The sequence below is a fragment of the Phocoena phocoena genome, chromosome 10 (assembly GCF_963924675.1).
Source record: "Phocoena phocoena chromosome 10, mPhoPho1.1, whole genome shotgun sequence".
NCBI classification, from domain to species: domain Eukaryota; kingdom Metazoa; phylum Chordata; class Mammalia; order Artiodactyla; family Phocoenidae; genus Phocoena; species Phocoena phocoena.
Window position 1 is genome coordinate 73,238,611 of NC_089228.1, and position 12,483 is coordinate 73,251,093.

The window sequence follows — 12,483 nt, forward strand, 5'->3', positions numbered from 1 at the left end:
TTATCAAATATTCTTAAAAATACCTTGGAGTGATTATACTGAAGAGTCTGTGAAAGAACACCAACTACTGCAATAGAGCATCCTTTCCTTGCTCTGTATGTGTGTGAGTATATTGTGCTCTCATGCTCTTAGGTACCGGGAAGCCAGTGTGGAAGTGATGGAGGTAATGTCTCGTTTTGCTGTGATTGAACGTGCCAGCATTGATGAGGCTTATGTAGACCTGACCAGTGCTGTACAAGAGAGACTGCAAAAGCTCCAAGGTCAGCCTCTCTCAGCAGACTTATTGCCAACCACCTACATTGAAGGGTTGCCCCAAAGCCCTACAACAGCAGAAGGGACTATTCAGAAAGGTACTTGCATAGCGTCATATTGCTTCTGCTTCCTGCCTTTGGAACCTGCTTTGCTTGGTCATACTGCTCCTTCTTGGATTGATTGAAAGGAAACTTAAACTACAACATGAATGAATCACAAGGACTCACATGGAAGGATATACAAATTCTTTTATCTTTCCAGGTATATGGATGTTGAGAAGATGTGAAATCTGTATTAACATCAAGTTTCTCTTGAGATGTAACTAGGGCAGGTTAAAGTTATCAGTAGAAGGCTGACTGCGCGCTTCCATTATTTGTAGGTTAATTTATATTATTGTAACTTGGTTCATAAGAAGAGTGAGCTTTTTTTTTTTTTTGCGTTACGCGGGCCTCTCACTGTTGTGGCCTCTCCCATTGCGGAGCAGAGGCTCCGGACGCGCAGGCTCAGCAGCCACGGCTCACGGGCCCAGCTGCTCCGTGGCATGTGGGATCTTCCCGGACCGGGGCACAAACCCATGTCCCCTGTATCGGCAGGCGGACTCTCAACCACTGCGCCACCAGGGAAGCCCGAAGAGTGAGCTTTTTTAAGGGGACCTAAACAACAGGGAGTTGAATTACTCAAAATTTCTAATCAGTTATCAGGATAATGTCATCGATGAGCTGTTCAAGGCCTCTCTCATTTTACTTATTTTACTTCTTTTCCCCTTCATAGTGATTCCCCCTTCTCCCTTCCTACCCCACAAACCCTCTGGCACTCACTGATGTATATCTTCTTAAATATGTATATGTCTTTATAAATTGTACAGTGTTGTTTTGTACATGTGCTTTTAATTATTTTTGTCTGCTATTATCATTTTTCATTTATTTTTTATTTATTTATTGAAATATAGTTGATTTACTATTATATTACTTTCAGGGGTACAACATATTGATTCAATATTTTTATAGATTATACTCCATTTAAAGTTATTATAAAATAATTGCTGTATAATATATCCTTATTGCTTATTTATTTTATGCACAGTATTTTGTATCTCTAAAACCTCTACCCCTATCTTGCCCCTTCCCCTCCCCTCTCCTCACTGGTAACCACTAGTTTGTTCTCTCTATCTGTGAGTCTGTTCTGGTTTTGTTGTATTAATTCATTTATTTTTTAGATTCCACATATAAGTGATAACACAGTATTTGTCTTTCTCTGTCTGACTTATATAACGCGTGTTTTTAAAACTTGTGCTTTTTAAGCACATGAAAAGGTACTCAACATCACTAATTATTAGAGAAATGCAAATCAAAACTACAATGAGGTATCACCTCACACTGGTCAGAATGGCCATCATCAAAAAATCTACAAACAGGGCTTTCCTGGTGGCTCAGTGGTTTGGAGTCCGCCTGCCGATGCAGGGGACACGGGTTCATGCCCCAGTCCGGGAGGATCCCACATGCCGCGGAGTGGCTAGGCCCGTGAGCCATGGCCACTGAGGCTGTGAGTCTGGAGGCTGTGCTCCACAACGGGAGAGACAAGAGCGGTGAGAGGCCCACGTACCACACACACAAAAAAAATCTACAAACAACAAATGCTGGAGAGGGTGTGGAGAAAAGGGAACCCTCCTACACTGTTGGTGGGAATGTAAATTGGTACAACCACTATGGAGAACAGTATGGAGGTTTCTTAAAAAACTAAAAATAGAACTACGATATCGGGGCTTCCCTGGTGGCGCAGTGGTTGAGAATCCGCCTGCCAATGCAGGGGACACGAGTTTGATCCCTGGTCCGGGAAGATCCCACATACCCTGGAGCAACTAAGCCTGTGTGCCACAACTACTGAGCCTGTGCTCTGGAGCCCACGAGCCACAATTACTGATCCTGCGTGCTGCAACTACTGAAACCCGTGCACCTAGAGCCCATGCTCCACAACAAGAGAAGCCACCACAGTAAGAAGCTGTGCACCACAATGAAGAGTAGTCCCCGCTCGCTGCAACTAGAGAAAGCGCATGTGCAGCAGTGAAGACCCAACACAGCCAAAAATAAGTAAAATAAATAAAGTTAAAAAAAAAAAAGTTGTTGGGCTTCGCTGGTGGCGCAGTGGTTGAGAATCTGCCTGCTAATGCAGGGGACATGGGTTCGAGCCCTGGTCTGGAAGGATCCCACATGCCACGGAGCAACTAAGCCCGTGCGCTACAGCTACTGAGCCTGCGCGTCTGGAGCCTGTGAGCCACAACAAGAGAGGCCGTGATAGTAAGAGGCCCGCGCACCGCGATGAAGAGCGGCCCCCGCTTGCCACAACTAGAGAAAGCCTTCGCACAGAAACAAAGACCCAACACAGCAAAAATAAATTAATTAATTAATAAACTCCTACCCCCAACATATTTAAAAAAAAAAAAAGAACTACCATATGACCCAGTAATCTCACTCCTGGGCATATACCCAGAGAAAACCATAATTCAAAAATATACATGCACCCTAGTGTTCATTGCAGCACTATTTACAATAGCCAGGACATGGAAGCAACCTAAATGTCCATCAACAGAGGAATGGGTAAAGAAGATGTGTTACATATATACAATGGAATATAACTCAGCCATAAAAAAGAACAAAATAATGCCATTTGTAGCAACATGGATGGACCTAGAGATTGTCATACTGTGTGAAGTAAGACACAGAAAGACAAACATATGATATTGCTTATATGTGGAATCTAAAAAAAAAAAAGAAGGTACAAATGAACTTATGTACAAAACAGAAGTAGCGTCATGAATGTAGAAAACAAACTTATGGTTACCAGGGGATAAGGTGGTGGGGGAGGGATAAATTGAGAGATTGGGACTGACATATACACACTACCATATATGAAATAGATAACTAATAAGAACCTGCTGTATAGCACAGGGAACTCTAGTCAATACTCTGTAATGACATGGGAAAAGAATCTAAAAAAAAGAGTGGTTGTATGTATATGTGTGACTGATTCACTTTGCTGTACACCTGAAACTAATACAACATTGTAAATTAACTATACTCCAATAAAAATTTTTTAAAAAAAGATGCAGTTGAGTATAAACTGCATTAATTTGCTGTGAAACAATGTTTAAAAAAATTTGTGCTTTTTAATTACATGATAGTACTGTTATTATAGGTCTCATTATTAATTTTCTTTCATTGCTGATTTTATACATCTATTCATGTAGCTGTATTTATGTGTAATTGATTTCTTTTAATTGCAGCATAATCTGTGGTATGGATCTACCATGTTTACAGACCTTTCTCCTACTGATGAGCTCATTGGTTGCTTCTCACGTCCTTCTGTTTATATGATGAATGTCCTCATTAATCCTCTTGGACATATGCAAGGGTTTCTCTGGGAAGTATTTTCAGGAGTGGACTGCTAGATTATAGGGTATACACATATACTTAGTTTCACTAAATACTGCCAAATTGCTCCCCAGAATAACTGTAACAATTTGCCCTACCTCTGACAGTACACAAGAATTCCTGTTTCCTCCATATCCTCACCAGCAATTGGTATTATCTAATATTTTAAAGTACCTGCCAATGTGATGGCTATAAAGGGGTATTTTATATTTTGGGGTTTGTTTTAATTTATACTTCTCTTTACTAATTGAGGTTGAGCTTCTCTTCATATACTTGTTAGCCAGTTGAGTTTCTACTTTTGTGAATTATTTATTTATAATCTTCATCCAATTTTCCATTGGATTTCTGCCGTTGTTTTTTGTTTTTGTTTTTGGAAGAGCTCCTTGTGTATCCTAGTTGTTGGTCCCTTGTCTATTTTTGACTCTTCAAATATCTTTTCCCAAGTCTGTCATCCATTAACTTTTTTTTTTTTTTTTTTTTTGCGGTACGTGGGCCTTTCACTGTTGTGGCCTCTCCCGTTGCGGAGCAACAGGCTCCGGATGCTCAGGCTCAGTGTCCATGGCTCACGGGCCTAGTCACTCCGCGGGATGTGGGATCTTCCCGGACCGGGGCACGACCCCGTGCCCCCTGCATTGACAGGTGGACTCTCAACCACTGCGCCACCAGGGAAGCCCCCATCCATTAACTTTGTTTATGCTGTACTTTGTTGTACAAATTCTTTTAGTTCTTAAGTTTTTCACCTTATGGTTTGTGTATTTTGAATCTCATTTTAGACATCCATTTCTACCAGATGTTCCTAAAGACATTTTTCTACATTTTCTTCTACTTGCCTTATAGCTTATTTTTAGGTATTTCAGCTATATGGAATTTACCTTTATTTGATTTAAGGTAGGGAGCCACCTTAGTTATTATTCTTATAGTGAGTCAGTTTTCCCAACATTTATTAATAATCCGTTCTTTCTCAACTTATATATCAGTGGGTCTGTTTCTGTAGTGTCCCATTAGTGTCTGCTTCTGCTTCAGAAACACATTATTTTTATTAGTTTGTAGTATGTCATAATATTTGATAAGGACTCCCCTCTGCTTTTGTTTTTCAAAATTGTCTTGGGTATTTATGCACCTTTATTGTTCAATATATGTTTTAGAATACATTAGTTTAATTCTTCAAAAAATCCTGGGAGTTACATTAAATTTACATATTTAGAGAGGATAGTTATCTTAATGCTTAGTTATCCCATCCATAAACATTTCACCAATTTTTAGGTCTTCATTTATGTCCCTTTTAGTGATTTTTGTTTATTTTTTAAAATTTATTTTATTGAAGTATAGTTGATTTACAATGTGTTAATTTCTGCTGTATAGCAAAGTGATTCAGTAAGACATATATATAATTCCTTTCATATTGTTTTCCTTTATAGTTTATCACAGGATATTGAATATAGTTCTCTGTGCTATACAGCAGGACCTTGTTGTTTATCCATTCTATATACTATAATAGTTGTATCTAATAATCCCAAACTCCCAATCCATGCCTCCCCCTGCCCTTGACAACCACAGGTCTGTTCTCTATGTCTGTAAGTCTGTTTCTGTTTTATAGGTAAGTTCATTTGTGTCATATTTTAGATTCCACATACCTTTTAGTGATTAAAAAAAAATTTTTTTTAATAATTTTTTGGAACAAGTTGCTTTTATTTTTTTTAATATTTATTTATTTAGGCTGCGCCAGGTCTTAGTTGCAGCGCGCAGGATCTTTGTTACGCCGTGTTTAGTTGCGGCATGTGGGATCCTTAGTTGCTGCATGAGGACTACTTAGTTGCGGCACGTGGACTACTTAGTTGCGGCATGCACTCATAGTTGCGGTGTGCATGTGGAATCTAGTTCCCTGACCAGGGATTGAACCCGGGCTCCCTGCATTGGGAGTGAGGAGTCTTACCAACTGGACCATCAGGGAAGTCCCCCTTTTAGTGACTTTTTTTTTTTTTTTTTTTTTGCGGTACGCGGGCCCCTCACCGTTGTGGCCTCTCCCGTTGCGGACCACAGGCTCCGGACGCGCAGGCTCAGCAGCCATGGCTCATGGGCCCAGCCACTCCGCAGCATGTGGGATCTTCCCGGACCGGGGCACGAACCCATGTCCCCTGCATCGGCAGGTGGACTCTCAACCACTGCGCCATTTTAACTTTTAAATTAAAATTTTTGGTTTATATTTCTGCTTCTTCTGAAATCTAGAATCCAGTATGTTTTCCTTTTTCTTTCTCCTCTAAACTTTTAACTGGTGTAATATACATAAAGTATATAAATTGTACGTGTACACCTTGAGTGATTTCACAAAGTAAACCCACTTCTGTAAGCAGCACCCAGATCAAAAAATGTCAGAATTCTAGAAGCCACCCTTGCCTACCCTCCCAGTCATTATCTATTCCTCTCCCCGCTCTCCTATATAACCACTGTCCTGATTTCTATTTAGCTTATTTTTGAACTTTATAAAATTGAAATTATGCAGTATATACTTGAGTCTGGCTTCATTCACTCAACATTGTCTTTGTGAGATTCATCCATTCTGTTGTATATAGTTGAGTTTCTGTAGTATTCCATTGTATGAATATACTACAATTTACCCATTCTACTCTTGATGGATATTTGGATTTCGTCCAGTTTTGGACCACTAAGAATAGTGCTGCTATGAACATTTTTGTAAATATCTTTTAGTGTGTGCATTTCTGTTGAGCATATGACTAGAAGTGCTCAGTTATGTGGTTTGTCTGTATTCAGCTTTAGTTTGCCTGTACTCAGCGTTAGTAGATACTACTGAAAGGTTTCCAAAAAGGGTATACTGATTTATAATTCCACTAGCGGTATATGAGAGTTCTAGTTGTTCCACATCTTTTTCAACACTTGCTTTTTTCTCTTGCTTTTTAGCCATTTTGATGAGTGTATAGTGATATCATATTATGGTTTTAGTCTGCATGTTCCTGGTGTTAATGAAATTGAGCACCTTTTTGTAAGTTGATGACCATTCTTCTTTCATGAAGTGCCTGTTTAAGTATTTGCCCATTATTTTGGTTTAATTGTCTTATTCATCTATAGGACTTCTTTATGTATTCTGGATATGAGTCATTATCAAATATATGTATTGCAACATCTTCTGTTTGTGGCTTGTTTTTCACTCTTTTTTTTTTTTTTTAAATTTTTTGGCCACACCGTGCGGCATGTGGGGTTCCAGTTCCCCAACCAGGGATTGAACCCGTGCCCCCTACAGTGGAAGCGTGGAGCCCTAACCATTGGGCAGCCAGGGAATTCCCTTGTTTTTTACTCTCTTAATGGTGGATTTTGATGAATAGAGGCTCTTAATTTTAATTTGGTCCAGTTTGTCTTTTTTTTTCTTTATGGATAGTATTTTTTTAAGGTCTTCTTTACCTATTCAAGATCATGAAGAAACTCTCCTATATTATTTTAGAAGCTTTATTGTTTTGCCTTTTACATTTAGATTTACTATCCACTATGTGTGTGTCTGCAGGATGTGAGGTAGGGATCAAGATTCCTTTTTTTATTACATGAGTATCCAATTAGAATATCCTTATTAAAGCTTTACTTTTTTCTGTAAAGGTCTTGTGCATTCATTATGTTAGTTCCTAGATGCTTTAATTTTTTTTAATTGCCATTACGATTTTGTGTTTTTTTCTATTATATTCTCCACTTGGTTATTGATGTGTAGGAGAATGATAAGTGATTTCTTTTTTGGTAAGCTTATCTTTGTTTACTTTATCTGCCTGATAAAAACTTGAGATATAATCTGCATGAAAGTGCTTTAATAAAATGTACTTGATAGTTAAAAATATTTTCTTAGGGATTTCCCTGGCAGTTCAGTGGTTAAGACTACTGCAGGGGTCACGGGTTCAATCACTGGTGGGGGAAGTTCTGCATGCTGTGTGGTGTGGCCAAAAAAATATTTTTCTTAGACTAGAATTAAATTAGGGCAATTAAAACTTGCTTTTAATCCGGGTCTTATTATTTTTTTAATCAAAATATTATGAAAGTGGAATTCAGCTGGAGCTCACAGAGCAAAGATTCTGTATCTAGAAGCTTTTTAACACCTTTTCACACACATTTTCTAGTACTTATGATAATGGCTATATTCAAAACAATGTATCTATTCTCCCCTTCATTTGTAACATGTACTTTAGCTTTATTTTGTAACATTATTCTTATTTATTTATTTTTAAAATTATTTTTTATTTACTTTTGGCTACATTGGGTCTTCATTGCTGCGCATGGGGTTTGCCTAGCTGGGGTGAGCGGGGGCTACTCTTCGTTGCGGTGAGCAGGCTTCTCACTGCGGTGGCTTCTCGTTACGGAGCACAGGCTCTAGGCACATGGGCTGTAGAGCACAGGCTCAGTAGTTGTGGCACATGGGCTTAGTTGCTTCGCGGCATGTGGAATCTTCCCAGACCAGGGATCGAACCTGTGTCCCCTGCACTGGCAGGCAGATTCTTGACCATTATGCCACCAGGGAAATCCCAACATTATTCTTATTTAGAAGAGCTCTTTTAGTGAAAATCTTTGAATGTTGGACGTTAACCAAAAGGATACAAGTTAACTTCTTGGGGGACTTGTCAGGGCATATGTTATTACTTGTAGAAACAATACAGATTTGTTCAGAAAAAACTCCAAGAGTGTTTAGCTTATTTCTAGTTACAGTGGTGAATTTTCCATGGGTTCCATGTTTTAAAGTAAGATGTAAGCTATTAAAGTTTAGTTTTGCTGTCAACAGTTGTATGATGCCTTTTAACATGTTGTATTGAAGGGTAGAGGTGGAACTACCCGGGGAAACTTACGGGAAGGACCATTGAGGAATTATTTTATTTTCTGATCCTGATAGCTGAGTTTATCAAGGTGGAGGCTGCAGATCTTTTAGTTCTTTAGGGAGAATACAATGGACAATGTAATGTGCCACTTAAAGGAGGCAAAGTTATGGTACATTTGCCTTTATTGATTTATTATTATTATTCTGGGATCAGAGTAAGGAAGGGTTTTTTGGTTTTGTTTTTTGTGTTGTGTTTTGGCTGTGTTGGGTCTTCGTTGCTGTGCGAGGGCTTTCTCCAGTTGCAGCGAGCGGGGGCCACTCTTCATCGCGGTGTGCGGGCCTTTCACTGTCACGGCCTCTCCCGTTGTGGAGCACAGGCTCCAGACGCGCAGGCTCAGTAGTTGTGGCTCACGGGCTTAGTTGTTCCACAGCATGTGGGATCTTCCCAGACCAGGGCACGAACCCGTGTCCCCTGCATTGGCAGGCAGATTCTTAACCACTGTGCCACCAGGGAAGCCCGGGGTTGTTGTTTTTAAAGGCAAATCTATTGATTATTTTTGACTGCATTGGGTCTTTGTTTCTGTGCGCAGGCGTTCTTTAGTTGTGGCAAGTAGGGGCTACTCTTCGTTGCGGTACGTGGGCTTCTCAATGCGGTGGTTCCTCTTGTGGAGCACGGGCTCTAGGCGCACGGGCTTCAGTAGTTGTAGCACACAGGCTCAGTAGTTTTGGCATGCGGACCCTAGAGCCTGCGGGCTTCAGCAGTTGTGGCACATGGGCTCAGTGGTTGCAGCACACGGGCTCTAGGGTGCGTGGGCTTCAGCAGTTGTGGGTCACAGGCTTAGTTGCTCCGTGGCATGTGGGATCTTCCCAGACCAGGGCTCGAACCCGTGTCCCCTGCATTGGCAGGTGGATTCTTAACCACTGCACCACCAGGGAAGTCCTGTTAATTGTTTTTTTTTTCTTTCTTTCTTTCTTTTTTGTGGGGGGGCTTAGTTTTGTGTACTACATTTTACTGTGTAGCTAATTTTTTTAAATAAACATTTGGAATTGGTTTTATAATACTTTATTATTTCCTTCCTTCTGCTGGCTTTAGGTTTTGTTCTTTTTCTAATTCTCATAGGTAGTAGGTTAGATTGTTTATTTGAGATTTTTCTGGGTTTTTCTTTGTTTTTTGTTTTTTTTTTGGCTGTGCCACACAGTATGTGGAATCTTAGTTCCCAACCAGGGATTGAATCCATGCCCCCTGCAGTGGAAGCGCAGAATCTTAACCACTGGACCGCCAGGGAAGTCCCTGAGATTTTTCTTGTTTTTTTGAGGAAGGCCTGTATCTCTATGGACTTCCCTCTTAGGACTGCTTTTGCTGCATCCCATAGATTTTGTGTGGTTGTGGTTGGTTTTATAGTACTTTAAATTATTTGCTGTTTAAGGGGTTTTTTGAAGGCTATATGCCCTTTTGAAAATCTGTTGAAAGCTGTGGACCCTTGCTTGCCTCAGAAAAATACATATCTACATGTAAGACAGTTTTGCATGTAGTTTTCAGGAGATTCACAGACCCACTGAAACCTACATACCTCGGAATAAGAACTATTATTACATGCTACATTGGTTTTGGAGGGCACCTCATTGTTGAAGAGCTCTCTGGTGAAGATGATGGTACATACCTTTGTTGGTGGTCAAATGTTACTTCAAATGGACATGCTCCTCTTCTATACCTATCTTTCTTACATTTTTATATAAAATGCCAGTGTTTTAAAGAAATCTTATTTCTGTATGAGGAAATAAAAGGTATTCATATATGAAGGAAGAAGTTGCTTTATTGTGTCTAGTTTAAATATTAAGCTTCGAGATGCAGTGATATCTTATTATTTAGAGTGCTCAGAACAGTACAATGTCTAGGAAATGATTTATGATGATATATCATACTCCCGAGTCTTCATATGATGTGTGTAATAAAAAAAAAAACCCTCATAACAGAAATTAGCTGATCTAAGTGCATATACCCTCCCAGAAATTGTTTTTCGTGGATGTGACATATTTCAAAGCTAGGAAAAAGAGTTGAGGTATTTGTGATGTTTTTATACTGAAGTTCCCATTCAACTTTACCATGGTGCCTCTTAATGGGTCCTACTCAGCCATGCTGCATTTGCAACTTTGTTTTTTCTGTTTCTGAAACAGTTATGTGTGTGGAAAGTTTAAGTAGTAAGATTAATTAAAAATAAAAGATTAATTTAAAATAAAAGTTTAAATAGTAAGATTAATTAAAAATAACTCAAAAATTGTCAGAGTGAAAACTTACCCTTTGGGGCCATTTTGTAACTGGTTTGTGTTAGCTAAAGAACTCATTTGTTCTCCGTTTGCTTCCTCTTAATTCATTTATTTCTAAGCAAGTATTGAACATGTGAATGCATATAATAAGAAACAGTTGTGTAGTGGTATAAAAAAATATAAATCAACTGTCAGGGATTTCCCTGGAGGTCCAGTGGTTAAGACTCCACACTTACACTGCAGCGGGCATGAATTTGATCCCTGGTCAGGGAACTAAGATCCCCACATACCACCCGGAACAGCCAAAAAAAAGATGATAATAATAATAAAAATAAAATTAAAAAAATAAATCAATCAACTGCCAAAGTTGAGAGCTGTAAGAGTTGGCTAGACTGCTTGCAGGCTTTGACGAAGTAAGCTGCCATATTGTAAGAGGGCCTTTGGAGAAGCCCCCATGGCTATGCTCTGAGAGCTGCCCTCTGCTGACAGCCAGCAAGAAAATGGGGACCTCAATTCTACAGCCACAAGATGATAAATTTATTTATTTTAATTAATTTATTTATTTTTGGCTGCGTTGGGTCTTCGTTGCTGCGCACGGGCTTTCTCTAGATGCGGCGAATGGGGTCTACTCTTTGTTGCTGTGTGTGGGCTTCTCATTGTGGTGGCTTCTCTTGCTGTGGAGCACGGGCTCTAGGGGCGTGGGCTCAGTAGTTGTTGTGGCTCACGGGCTCAGTAGTTGTGGCTCACCGGCTCTAGAGCGTAGGCTCAGTAGCTGTAGCACACAGACTTAGCTGCTCCGTGGCATGTGGGATCTTCCCGGACCAGGGATCGAACCCACGTCCCCTGCCTTGGCAGGCGGATTCTTAACCACTTTGCCACCAGGGAAGTCCCCAAGATGATAAATTCTGCCAACAACCAGAGGGAGCTTGGAAGGCACTAATCAGCTCATAGCACAGAGGAAGGTACACCCGTTACCAGTATAGGGACTTCTCTTTTGTAGTTATGGTCCCTAGAGTTGTGGGCCATAGCTAGAGGTTTATCAGTTTAATTCCGAAGTTTTGGCACGAATTACCAGTGCTCACTCTTAGAACAGTTCTAGTCAAATGCAGGTGACATGCCCATGTTTATAGAAAATCCTAGGGAATCTACTCCCCCCCCAAAAAAAGAACCTAGAATAAGTGAGATTAGCAAGGTTGCAGGGGACAAAGTCAATATGCAAAAATTGGTTGTATTTCTATATATTAAAATTTAAAATGGGAAGTTGACATTTAAAAAGCAATAGCATTAAAACCATAAAATTATTAGAGATATATTTAACAATATATGTGGAAAAACTAGTTCAGTGAAAACTACAAAACATCACTAACAAATTAAAGATGAAATCAATGAAGAGACCATGCTCATGGATTGAAAGATTAAATAATATTAGAGTTCAAATCTCCCCAAATTGACCTACAGATTCATTGCGTTCCCTCCAAAATCCCAGCAGGATTTTATAGAAATTGATAAACTGATTCTAAAATTTGTATGGAAATGCAAAGGATGTGGAATAGGCAAACGATTTTGAAAAAGAACTAAGTTGGAAGACTTAACACTACCTGATTTTTAAGAGTTAACTATAAATTTATGGGGACTTCCCTGGTGGTCCAGTGGTTAAGATTTTGCGCTTCCACTGCTAGGGGCATGGGTTTGATCCCTGGTGGGGGAACTAAGATCCTACATGCCGCACGGTGCAGC

The 12,483-nt window shown here is 39.8% G+C and overlaps 1 protein-coding gene across 2 annotated transcripts in view; it reads left to right on the plus strand.

The window, feature by feature from the left end:
- POLH (DNA polymerase eta) overlaps positions 1-12,483 on the plus strand; it is a 30,211-nt gene that overhangs the window by 5,382 nt on the left and 12,346 nt on the right. The window contains exon 4 of one of the 2 annotated variants that reach the window (XM_065885614.1): positions 133-350. The exons of the other annotated variant lie outside the window; for it this stretch is intronic. Within the exon in view, the coding sequence (XP_065741686.1) occupies positions 133-350 (218 nt within the window). The remainder of the gene's footprint in view (positions 1-132; positions 351-12,483) is intronic. 2 annotated transcript variants of the gene reach the window in all.